Source organism: Brachycentrus maculatus, unplaced genomic scaffold (assembly GCF_059751285.1).
Source record: "Brachycentrus maculatus isolate JH-2025_06_01 unplaced genomic scaffold, ASM5975128v1 h1tg000152l, whole genome shotgun sequence".
In the NCBI taxonomy this organism is placed as follows: domain Eukaryota; kingdom Metazoa; phylum Arthropoda; class Insecta; order Trichoptera; family Brachycentridae; genus Brachycentrus; species Brachycentrus maculatus.
In genome coordinates this window covers 676,460-689,308 of record NW_028280905.1, presented here as the reverse complement: position 1 = coordinate 689,308, position 12,849 = coordinate 676,460, and the positions used below count along the sequence as shown (strand labels likewise).

The window sequence follows — 12,849 nt, the reverse complement described above, 5'->3', positions numbered from 1 at the left end:
GAGGGAAGCAACTGCTTGTATGAATTTATTGTTTACTCCGTGTTTACTCCGTATTTTTCCAGCACGCTCCATAGCTTCATCATATCAACTTTATCATACGCTTTTTGCAGATCCACAGAAGCACAGAACAGTTTATAATTTTTAGTCTAAAACTTTTCCGTCAGCGTTCGTAGTGCAAAAATTTGATTTATGCAACCTCGTCCACTCATAAAATTAAAATCGACGCGATATAATATTTAAACGACCTGTATATTTCCTATTCTAGCAGGAAGAGAAAATAATTTAAAATCAATTCTATAATATATATTACAACTCACCCCGTTTTATTAAAAGTATTAATCTAGAATTCCATTTGACAATAATACTGGCTGAATAGAAATTGAAATGTATTAAAATGAATAGCCATTTATATTGCAGGCACTAAATGAGTAAATACAGGTTCTGTTAGTATTGATATTTGAGTTAGTTGACTCCTTTTTACTCACATTCACACAATTTACATGCTACTAGTAAGGCGTAGATAGACATCCGTGACAGCAGACAAATTGTCTGCCAAGTGGCACTACTGGCTGCTGTTACGTCAATCTTCGCTGAGTGATCGGGAGGCGGCGGCCATATTCTACGTATAATATTAATAATTGTGGTATTTTTACAAGGCAGATCACTCCAACCTACCTCTTTTCAAGTATTGTTTTAAGTTTCATCAGTTCATTAGTAAATTGAAAATGAATCCAGAATAGTAAGTGCACTTTTCGCTATGTTCTTTCAAACAAAAACAGGCTTGTCTTGTCATTTTTTCATACATTTAAGTCTGGTCGACAAAAACATATTACGCATTGTCCTGTCATGATCATAATTATTTAGCTGAATCATTAAAATTTCGATTTAGATCATCGAATGTCCGTAAGCGTTGTATTACAACGTTTAAACCACGCTATCGAGTCTGCATTCTTTTGTGAGTCATTCCCCATTCCATTTTATCAACACAAACGTGTCTAAAGGATGCATTACATTTCGCGAAATTTAAACGATAAACTATCAATTTCCTCTAAAAATGTCGTCGTAATACGGAGAAAATCCCGCATTTGACGCAGACGATGACATGTATTTGTTTATGGTTGTGTTGAAATTTCTTTGTGTTTTAATTGCGTATCTCGATTAGAAATATGTAAATACGATAGTAGAGTCGAATTTAAAACCGCCCCAAAACATGGTGATTAAATTATTCGTTAATTGTTGGCTAAAATCGTGGAAATTGCGAATAAACCACCAAACTGTTTTAATTATGGCCATCAATGGATTGTTACTCATCAAAGAAAACAAACTGCCAGACAAAGAGATTTACAATAATTAGTAGCCATTCTAGCTATTATTTAGTTTCACTTTTCACAAGATATGTTCATACTTTGAATGTTAATTCCATTTCTTTTATTTCTATGTCTTAATTGTTTTATAATTAAAACAGATTAATGCCTACAAGTTTTTTTCAAATCTCGTGTGCTATTATAAGATATTTCTTTGTATAACATATATTATATATGTTTCGACGGAGATGAAGAAGTCTGTATTTTAAATAATTAATAGTAATATTCAAGTCTATCCATTTGCAGGGTATATAACCTATTATTGCCTAGTTCAATTGATCATCCATATACGCTGCGTAACATTGCCATTCTGCTCATAATTAAGCATCTATCTTTTTTTTTAAACTTTTTTTATTTAACTGGCAACTGCCTTATGTAAGTTTGCAAGGTATGAATAGTAATAATTGCTTCTATGTCTCTATTGTAACACATAACTATTTCGTATGTTAATTAGTCATATAGGAAAAAAGGTCCCATGCTAAAAGTTTTTTTTGTTTTATTTTTAAATAAGTCAATTTTTATAAAATAAATCATCTCTATCGTAGTTTTTTTTGTAGTGAAAAATCTTAGTAAAAATATGCAGCGCACCTTTTAGTCATTCACCCTTTTTATTTCACAACCCCCTCATTGTACGCCTGAATTCAAACCTACTTGACATTTAAAATATTCGTGCTTCGTAAATTTAAATGCCACAATTGTACATTTTATTGTCTTAATAAATAAAAGATCCTCTTGTTACTACGCAATTTCTTTAATATAATGTACTCTGTATTTTCAAAGGTTGACGAAAACATTGGTGTAAAACAAAGAAGGAAAAAATACTATGTTTTTTTGTAGATTCTTTTGTAAACTTTGAAGCTGTACATACCCATATTCATTAATTCAAACCATTATCCACACCCCAATGGTGCATAGGGTACTGCATCATATAAACGCAGTGTGATCTTGATTGTTAACACATGAAGGAAAGGTGATCAGCCCTCCGCTTCAAGTACCGGTCCGGGGTAGTATTGAATCAAAATATCTTATATTTATTTGACCCCTCCCCCTGGGAATCGAACCCGGGACCTCCAGAACGGTAGCCGAGCGTGCTGACCATTACACTACGGAGGCGGACGGGGGAATTTGAATTCTCTTGGTAAATTTCTATTTCTCAACATCCATTGTGACACATGTTTAAAGATGGAGACTGACCGGAGCATTTCGCCATAACATAACGTCGTAACATCGCTCGCGGCGAGCATCACCGAGCATCCAAAACTATGGATGGAGCGGTCAGTTCGGTTACTGACTGCCTGAATGCTCGCATCGTAATGTGTTACGTTACGACGAAATGCTCCGGTCAGTCTCCACCTTAAAATGCATTCCGCGTCATTTTCAGTAAATGAAAGTGAAATTTTTAATAAAAATGGGTAGATATTACCGCAAAGTGACTGCCGAATCAATTAATGAAATATTATTATCCAATTTGAAGAAAAAAAAAATATTTAGATTAACCAAGAAATAGGTATCCAGAAAAAAATTTAAATCAATTGAAATTTTTGATATCCAAAATCGCTTCGTAAAAGTGGATTGCACTTGAAAAAAATCACTGTCAACGAGTTTAATTGTTTGGACTGCAGCTCGTACCAAATTGACCCTTCTCACCTCCTTACATTGAAGGCGGATACTCCAATATCAATGTCAGAAAATGAGCAATGTATTTTAGTTAGTACGTAAGCTGTGTTATTTGGCACTCGGTCAAATGAATGCCTGTAAGAAAGAAAGCGCTTATTTTGACGCATCACAACAATCAGCGAATAGAAAAACAATTAAGATGTTCAAAAACACATTCGTTTTCCTAACTCATTCAATCAATGTATTACGTTAACAGATATATTTTATACATAAACCCGGGCCTTTTTTTTCAACATAAAAAGGTCCCGGAACTCGCTTTATGTCAAGCATTTTACTAAAAAAAAATATTCATTACAATACCATATTTTATCATTTTGATGAATTATATAAATTGTGCGAAGCAAAATTGTCCGCCTCCGTAGTGTAATGGTCAGCATGCTCGGCTACCGTTCTGGAGGTCCCGGGTTCGATTCCCAGGGGAGGTCAAATAAATTTAATTGATTTTTTCACTCTTGGTACCTGAAGCGGAGGGCTGATCACCTTTCCTTCATGTATTAATAACGATCAAGATAACTAAGTAACCATCATGCCGCTTCCCCTCAGGGGTAGGCAGAGAGAATAAAACGCCACACCACTCTGTCCTTGCAAACATTCTTCGCCTCTTCCACGATCATGCATCTCCTCATACACACCCTCCGATTATTTCGACTCCTGATCTGATCACGCTCAAGTATTTGAAATACTAGATCATGTCAAGTTTTTCTCGGTCTTCTTCTGCTTCTGTTACCAACTTTATTCGCCTTATAAATTTGTTTTACCGTTCTTTCCTCACTCATTCGTTCTACATCGCTCACTCCTTTCAAGAACGTCATAAATCAAAAATCGACAATTTTCAGTTGTGCTTGTTTTTGGAATGCCCAGAAAATGTACTATATCCCAGAAAAAGAGGCATATTTTTAACTTAATATTTACCAGGTACAGGGCAGAAAGTGTTGTTTTTGCATTTTGAAGAAAACGTTTTGTTTAATAATTTTTTGAAATATACCAAATATTTTTCAAATAGAGAAAAAACCTTCAGGTTTTACCTAAAAAGATATGCTGCAAAGTAGAAAGTTCAATAAGTGGCTTGATATTTATTTTGAATAAATTGTATTATATTTTAAAACTTTAAAAACGTTCTCCTGAAAAATCAAGTTTTTTGATTTATGACGTTCTTGAAAGGAGTGAGCGACATGTCCAAACCATCTCAACACACCTTTCTTAATTTTATCGATAATGCTTATCTCAGCTTTGCATTCCTTCCTTATTTCACTATTCGCACATCTATCATACATCGTTTTGTCGCACATTCTTCTGAGAGATCGCATTTCGACTGCATTCAGTCTACTTTCATCCTTCTTTTGCCAACTCCATGTTTCACTTCCATACATTGGAGTTGGAACCAGGACTCCGTTGTGCACTGCCAGTTTAGCTTCCACTGATAGATTTTTATTTGCTATAACTGATTTCAGTGCACCATTCACTTTGTTCCCAGCATTCACTCAAGATAATCAAGATAACACTGTGGTTATATGATGCAGTGCCCTATGCACCATTGGGGTGTGGATAAGGGTTTTTTTTTTAATGAATATAAATTGTAATTACGTAAGCTCAAACATTGTTTCGTCTAATTGATTTTGAAGATTTAATTTATCTGTGAAAAAAGGTGCCAGAACGCCGTTCCGCCGCGTTACATGGAAAAAAACCCCTGCATACACCAATATATTTTAAACAATGCTAATGCATTTTTTATTTGTTTGTTTTTTAAGACGGAATCTAACTATACTTCACACTGGGTTCATATTATTTTATCTTGACAGAAGTATGTGAACTATTGTATGGATCTATTGACAGTGAGATGTCTTATCTTGTGTTTGTATTTCTGCATTTGTGACTCACTGTATCTCACTTTCAGATGCGTTTCTTTTGTGTTATTGTTCTTACAACAGAGTCATTAAAAGTCAGGCTTAAAAAGCCACTCCTCTTTTAAAATAGGTACCGTAGAACGGGGCTACTTAAACTTTGATGTGTTACTTGAGCCCAGTACAAAAAAGAGATTTAAATCTGTATTTGGTCTACAATAATGAACATATTGTGACAATAAGTGTCACCTGTCAGGGAAACAATGAATCATGTCGATACGTTCATTATTGTAGACCAAATACAGATATTTTTTTGCACTGGGCTCAAGTAACACATCAAAGTTCAAGTAGCCCCGTTCTACGGTACTGCATATTACAAAGTCAATAATTGTCGTAAGACATAATACTATGTATTCAGTCTTTTATAGATAGATATTTTATATATACATTTGTAAAACAAAAATAAATATGCACAATTCTATCTTTCTATTACAATTTATCTATCTATAGTAATTATCTTACAACAAATTTGTAAGATAATTACTTTTTTTAATAATTTAGCGAGACTTTTGACTTTGCTGTTTTTGAGACCTCATATGAGGGCTTAATGTAGGACAGGGTTGGAAACATATGTAATTTATTTAAGTTAATTTTTCTTAAAAGGAATAACCCGCAAAGCCTCTATTAGAGACTTGTCTGCAGGTAGGATAGTAAGGATAGGGAAAATAAATGTGAAAAATACATCACAAATATCTAGACCAATTGAAAATGAATCTTTCTTGAATTTATTTTGTGCTTGGCAGAAATCGAACCGACGACGCCAGTTTCGCAGTCGAACGTCTACCCAACTAAGCCAATGCGCGTGTCATATATTTACAATTCTTATATTCTTTTACATATTTACAAGAATTGACCTTGCAGGATATTAGTTTAGTATGGATGTTGTGTCCAGTTTATACAATAAGGTAATTTTTTTCCCCCCAGCGATTATCTGTTCAAATTGCTGTTGATCGGCGACTCGGGTGTGGGCAAATCATGTCTGCTGCTCCGGTTTGCTGACGACACCTACACAGAGAGCTACATCAGCACCATCGGGGTGGACTTCAAGATCCGGACCATCGACCTGGACGGGAAGACCATCAAGCTGCAAATATGGGACACCGCGGGCCAGGAGAGGTTTAGGACCATCACCTCATCCTACTACCGGGGGGCGCACGGCATCATTGTCGTATATGACTGCACAGACCAGGTGAGGACTGTCTCTAACCCTTATCCCCACCCAATGCTGCATGGGGCACTTACACGAAGGCAAGGTGATTACTCCTGCGCTTCATGCATAGTGGGCGTTTACTAGACCCTGGCTTCTCTTCTTCTGCTCGGTGTAGGCCTTGTGGCCTGTTTTTAAGAGGGATTAGCCTCCTGCAATGTTGATTCCCAGCTGTCAATCCATCTCTTTGGCTGTCTGCCCGGGAGTTGTCCCCCTTGTGGTTGGCTGTGGAGTGCAATGTAGGGGGAGTCTGGATGATTCAAATTGTGGTAGAGTGGGTTCGAACCTAAAAACTCTGACTCAAGAGTCCGTGACACTAACCGCGGGACCACAGCCCGACATTATATATATATTTAAAATTCTGCATGCTAAACCAAAGACATAGGCAAAGAAGTTATTCCGAATATTTTAAATAAACATCTAATATCTTTATTGCAACATCATAAGAATAAAGTAAAAACAAAACAATTTGTGAAAATACCCTATTGTGTGGAAAATAATGGAACACATATTCAATTGTAAATCATTTTATCAGGGGACTGATTGAATTTCCCTATTCACAATACTTGAATACAAAAATGGAGTATTATTTGACAGACCTACTTGTTATGTAGGTCACCAGGACAAAGATATGGCTAATCAATATGTTGTGTACGGTTCTGATTTTTACCATGTTCATGTTTCATTAATCTATTTTTTGTATCAAAAAGCATTTTGTACTTTCCAAGCGTAATTTTATGTTTGTTACTTTGATATTCAATTGTCGATATTGAAGTTGCGACAAATGTAAAGAAAAACTGTTTGTAAAATCTGTATAAAATTATTTATTAATATTAGAGAGGAATCTCTCTATTTTATTTAAGTTTTACTTAGTAAATACCGCTGTTGAAATAGTGCTATTTACAAATAGTGCTATATTTAATATGAAGTAAAACTTCAATTAAAAAGCTGACTGCCGAATGAATTAATGCAATTAGAATCTATCTATTCCATCGTCTTTGGGATTGGTGTTATGATTGAAATGCAAAAAAGGTTGGATTATCAGAAAATACAGAAAAATACGAGTTTAGCCAAACGTACTAACCACTGCACTATGAAGACGGACTCCACAATCTTCTATTATTAACCTTTCCAGGAGTATGGACGTAAATGAACGTTGGTGTGAATTTTTCGCAAAGGAGTATCAATGTTAATGAACGTCGAAGTCCGTCTGTCAGTTAGTATGACGTAATTTGTATAGCAATGACATCTGTGGATATTTGTTTGTAATTTTGTCATAAAATAAAACCTAGAGATGGTGAGTTTTATTTTATTAATTTTTTTTTTATATCTTACATAGATTACATAGATTTCATGAACCCACTGCCCAGAGAAAGTCGGTCATTAATTATTGTACTCCCAGAAATATTAATATGAATCGGAATACGATTTATGATTCTACTGAATTTATTTATTTTTGCGATAGGTGTTTCGCCTTTGTGACCGTCTTTGTTGATTCTCCTCTAGAATTACATTGCACCCATTTCTATTTTAGTCTTATCTGTGATCATTATTGTCCACTGAGAAACATGACTCATTTTCTTGAACTCTAACCAGTAATCTAAGCTTCACTTTGTTTATCTAATGACCCCCTTCAAGTAGGTAGTTTGTTACTTTTATTATAATATATTCTCATCCTCTGAGAATGTGCCACAGCAGATGAGTGAATGTTCAAGAGGCGAACAATGTTTGCAAAGACGAGAGTGGTATGGCGTTCTAATCTCTCTGCCTACCCCTGCGTAAGCAGCATGATGGTTAGTTAGTTATTATTTATTTAAACTTCTTTTGTGAGCAAATCTCTTAGCTTTTAAGTTTGGTTGAAAGTAAAATAGTGCGGCTTTGATAGTGACAAGAATTTTTCTCTCAAAAATTACATCAAATTTTAGAAAATTTTAACATAAAACATTTTGTCCGCCTCCGTAGTGTAATGGTCAGCACGCTCGGCTACCGTACTGGAGGTCCCGGGTTCGATTCCCAGGGAGGGTCAAATAAACTTAAGTGATTTTTTTTATTTATTCAATATTACCCTGGACTGGTAACTGAAGCCGAGGGCTGATCACCTTTCCTTCATGTGTTAATGATCAATATATCACTGCGTTTATATGATGCAGTGCCCTATGCACCATTGTGGTGCGGAGAAGGGTTTGAATGATGAATGAATGAGCATAAAGAGTCGAACCATTCTTACATAGGAATAGACAATAAAACTTATAAAGTTGGGGCCTAAATAAGAACATGATAAGCGATGTTGTATGAGTCATAGATAGATTTCAGAGTCACGTACTTCCAGTAGTTTTAAGTAATTCCAAAATTCCTAACACTTTGTTTGCCGCAAACAATATATGTTTACCTATTAGGTTTCTGCAACGAAGTTTGCTAATGTCCTTGCAAGGCAATCACAAAAGCTATCACAAAGATATAATAAAATGATACATTTTGTAATTTCATGAAATCGTCTGGATCGTCTACAAAATCAAAGCATCCGCTTCATTTTAAATTAAAAAAAATATGACCATGTTTCACATACTCGCACGGAACTAAAGCTTCACTTCAACTAGCGCATAAATCTTCAATCTCTCACGCTACTTTATAATATTCTTCACAACCCCAATGCACCTAAATATCTTGCTGAAATCTTTATATACCTCTCAGATCATGGTCTATCACTTGGTTCTTCCCAAGAAAGAGCACTTTCCATTCCTCTCCGTAACACATCATTCTTCAGTAATTCCTTCTCTGTCCAAGCGGCCAGACTATGGAATGAATTACCTCTCCTTGTAAAAAGTGCACCTTCTTAATAACTTCTAAGAAACGTCCGAGATATTACTATTTATCATTAGAATGCTAACTGTCCATCGAACCTCCTCCCTTAGTTTTTCCCTCTACCTCCTTAAACTCCCTTTTTTTGCCCTCCTTATTATCATCTTTTGTAATTTATGTTTTTTTATATGTTAATTTGTAATTGAATTTTTTATGTTTAAGTACTATCGAAGTTTAAATAAATCAATGCCAATTCCAATAGTAAATTTAGTTTGATAAATGTTTTTTTTTTTTCTTTCAAGGAATCATTTGGAAACGTCAAACAGTGGCTAGAAGAAATTGACCGTTATGCGTGCGACGGAGTTAATAAACTGCTTGTAGGAAACAAAAATGACCTCACCACGAGAAAAGTGGTCGACTATACCACAGCTAAGGTAATCATTATTCCATTTTATTGACATCTCAACATAGATGAAGAAGAATATGCAAGTCTGGGTATTTACAGGGCTTATTTACCTATGATAGGCTTTATCACTTTACACACATTACAACATTCACCATTCTACCCACGATTGACGACCACACTACTCTAATTTTTGGAACTCCTAGATATACAATCAATCTCATGACACGGTACATATGAGTTCACAACAGCCGTCTATGTTGGATAGAGAAAGCTTTTATTTATGCATCGAAACACCTGTCACAATAGATTTTAAGAAGTAGTGGTATTTACCAAGTAAAACTTAAATTAAAAATGGATAGATATTACCACAAAGTGACCAATCAATTCATTCTTCAATTCACCAGTGTGCCGCGGCACACACTTTGCGGGACACTGCCTTATCCCCACCTAATGGAGCATGGGGCACTGCATCGTATTAACACAGTGCTATCTTGATCGTTACTTACATGAAGGCAAGGTGATCACTCCTGCGCTTCATGCATAGTGGGCGTATACTAGACACTGGCTTCTTCTGCTGGTGTAGGCCTTGTGGCCTGTTTTTAAGAGAGATTAGCCTCCTGCGATGTTGATTCCTAGCATTCAATCCATCTCTTTGATGGTCTGCCTAGAAGTCATTTACCTTGCAGTCAGTGCAATGTGGGGGAGTCCATTGCCTTCTTCGTTGCCTTCTCCATCTAATGACATCTTGGATCTCGCATATTTCTCTTATCCTGGTGTTAATCAATTAACCTATTGCATCACTAGTAAAGATAATTTGTTCACACAACACACTATTAAATTTTGACACATTTTTTATTACAATAATATAAATACTAAATTATATACTAAATAAGAATGGTAAAACATAAAAGCATAATTTTTGTTCTTGTTGGTAAGCTAGATCATTATCGCTCATCCCCAGGTAGTTTTGGAAAAGTGTGTTCATTTCAGAGTTCGCTCACCCCTTTCAACAACATCATAAATCAAAAAACTTGATTTTTCAGGAGATCGTTTTTAAAGTTTAAAAATATAATAAAATGCATTAAAAATAAATATCAAGCCACTTATTGAACTTTTTACTTTGCAACAGATCTTTTTAGGTAAAACCTGATTGTTTTTTCTCCGTTTAAAAAATATTTAGTACATTTAAAAAAATAATTAAACAATATCTTTTCTTCAAAATGCAAAAACAACTCTTTCTGCCCTGTAGCGGGTAAATGTTAAGTTAAAAATATGCCGTTTTTGCTGGGATATAGTATATTTTCTGGGCATTCCGAAAACATGCACAACTGAAAATTGTCAATTTTTGATATATGACGTTGTTGAAAGGAGTGAGCGAGTTGTGAAAGTTATTGTCATTCAGTTTTAATGTAAAAAAAATGTCTTCAAAAACAAACTGGCAGATCGTTGGCTTTGTGAGTCAGCGAAAATTGACCTTGGCCGGGGATTCGCCGCCTTTGTGTTGCAATGGGTTAATGAAAGTTTATTATTGTTAAAAGTTCTCATCATGTTTTTCAAACTTGTATTTTCACCTGTCGATGAGAACATCTCTAGTTCTCGAAACTAGTCGCATTTACATTAATAAACTCAAAAAGTGTTCTTATACAAGTGTATTATTTCTATATCGTAGTCATACAGGAGAAAGTGACCAAGTGCATTGTTTTACAAAAACGTGATCATTGACTGTTTGATATCTTACTAGCTTAATATTGCCCTGAAAAAATCCCAAAGGATTTTAAACTTGGAAGTGTAATATACTGACTAGTTAAAAATGAATTAGACTAACTGCATTGGTTTTTATTTTCTTGCCAACCAATAGTGACTTAAATGGCCCTCCTGAACATTTTACGTTTTGCTAGTTGGTCACTTTCTCCTGTACGACTACGATATTTAAATGATAATGGTCGTTATTGGTAATTTGCAGGAGTATGCGGAGCAGCTAGGCATCCCGTTCCTGGAGACGTCGGCCAAGAACGCGACCAACGTGGAGCAGGCCTTCATGACCATGGCGGCGGAGATCATGCAGCGCGTGGGGCCGCCCTCGCAGGGCCACGACTCCCAGGACCCGCAAGTGCGCGTCAAGATCGACCAGGGCCGCCTCGTGGACACCGGCTCCAAGGGCTGCTGCTGAGCGCTCCTCTCCTCCCCCCATCTCATGTGAGTGCTCATCTCATCCGCCAACCCATCGGTATACAGACTGCCTACCTTGGCGGCTAATAACATTTTGAGTCTGTCCAAATATTTGTTCACAAATCTGGATTATCTCCAATTAGGAGTAATTTTTAGATTTTTTTTGACATCTCAATATAGATGAAGAAGATTATGGAAACCTGAGCATTTACGGGGCTTACGACCATCATAGGCTGGTTTAAATCATCATTTTACACATTCACCAATTCTACCCATGATTGACAACTACACCAATCAAATTCTTGGAAGTTTTATGTTTCTTAACATTGTACAAGAATCACAACTTTTAGATATATTGATCAAACTCAAAACATTGTGTTTGAATTCCACTAGAACTTCACGAGAGACATCTATGGTAGGATGAGAGAAGCGTTAACGATCAAGATAACACGGCGTATATATGATGCAGTCCCCTATGCATCATCGGGTGCGGATAAAGATTGAATTTAAAAAAATGAAGTATGCGAGGATTTGAGTGCACATAAAGGAATGTATCTGCATATCTCTTGAGCAAGTATCCGCTAGATTTGAAGGCTCGTAACTGAATATGTGTATTTTTATTTTCAGCAAATGGACACAACGGAAACCCCAACACGGCCGGAGCGGGTTTCACCAGCGTTGGGATCGTCAAGTGATCTTGTCTTAAGAAATACAACTTCGCTAGTTTATTTGATTACAATCTGGTGTAGAATGTTTCATTTCTGTACAGTAGGTTAATGACTATTATTCAAACATAATAGATAATTCAATAACATTAATACATACATACCTAATATATATTATATACTTTTTTTGTAATCATTCCGATATCTGATTCGTGTCTTGTTTAATCCGAGCTGTTTAATATATTACGATAACGCGGCGGCGTTGAAATCTGAGTTCGTCGTAAATGTGAACGCGGTCTCTCCGCCATTTGTAATCTTCCCACGGACCTCGGAGATTCCCGTTCGATCTATGCCTAGACATTTTCGACGCTCTTTGTATTTATTTCGATGCTTTATTTAATTTGTGCGTGTCACTCGGGAAGTGGACGGATTCGAAGCTCGTCGATGGAACCCTCCGACACGTCTGCCTTACTTATTTTTTTAATTTTAATTTTTAATTTTAATTGTGTGCGGATGCTACCATTGTAGAATGCTTTGTGAAGGTTTTTGACACTCGTCTAAGAACACTTGCGCCAGCCTCGTCGGAGAGTTTGATTGACAGTGATAATAATAAAAAAAATTGAAAAAAAAACATGTATATTTGTATTTGATAAAAAAGTTA

General features: G+C 35.8%; 1 protein-coding gene across 1 annotated transcript; it reads left to right on the top strand.

Moving 5' to 3' along the window:
- The first annotated feature begins 582 nt into the window (after window positions 1-582).
- Rab1 (RAS oncogene family member Rab1) lies at window positions 583-12,363 on the top strand. Its single transcript, XM_088261273.1, has 5 exons — window positions 583-739; window positions 5,867-6,131; window positions 9,251-9,382; window positions 11,318-11,550; window positions 12,151-12,363. Exons 1-4 carry the CDS (start codon window positions 726-728, stop codon window positions 11,522-11,524), a joined length of 618 nt encoding a protein of 205 aa, XP_088117399.1. The 5' UTR covers window positions 583-725; the 3' UTR covers window positions 11,525-11,550; window positions 12,151-12,363.
- The last annotated feature ends 486 nt before the right edge of the window (window positions 12,364-12,849 follow it).

Bases quoted from the DNA above. Each gene is read 5' to 3' on its own strand.
- Rab1 (XM_088261273.1), top strand. The intron at 6,132-9,250 runs GTGAGGACTGTC...TTTTCTTTCAAG, and splicing joins TATATGACTGCACAGACCAG to GAATCATTTGGAAACGTCAA. The intron at 9,383-11,317 runs GTAATCATTATT...GGTAATTTGCAG, and splicing joins TCGACTATACCACAGCTAAG to GAGTATGCGGAGCAGCTAGG.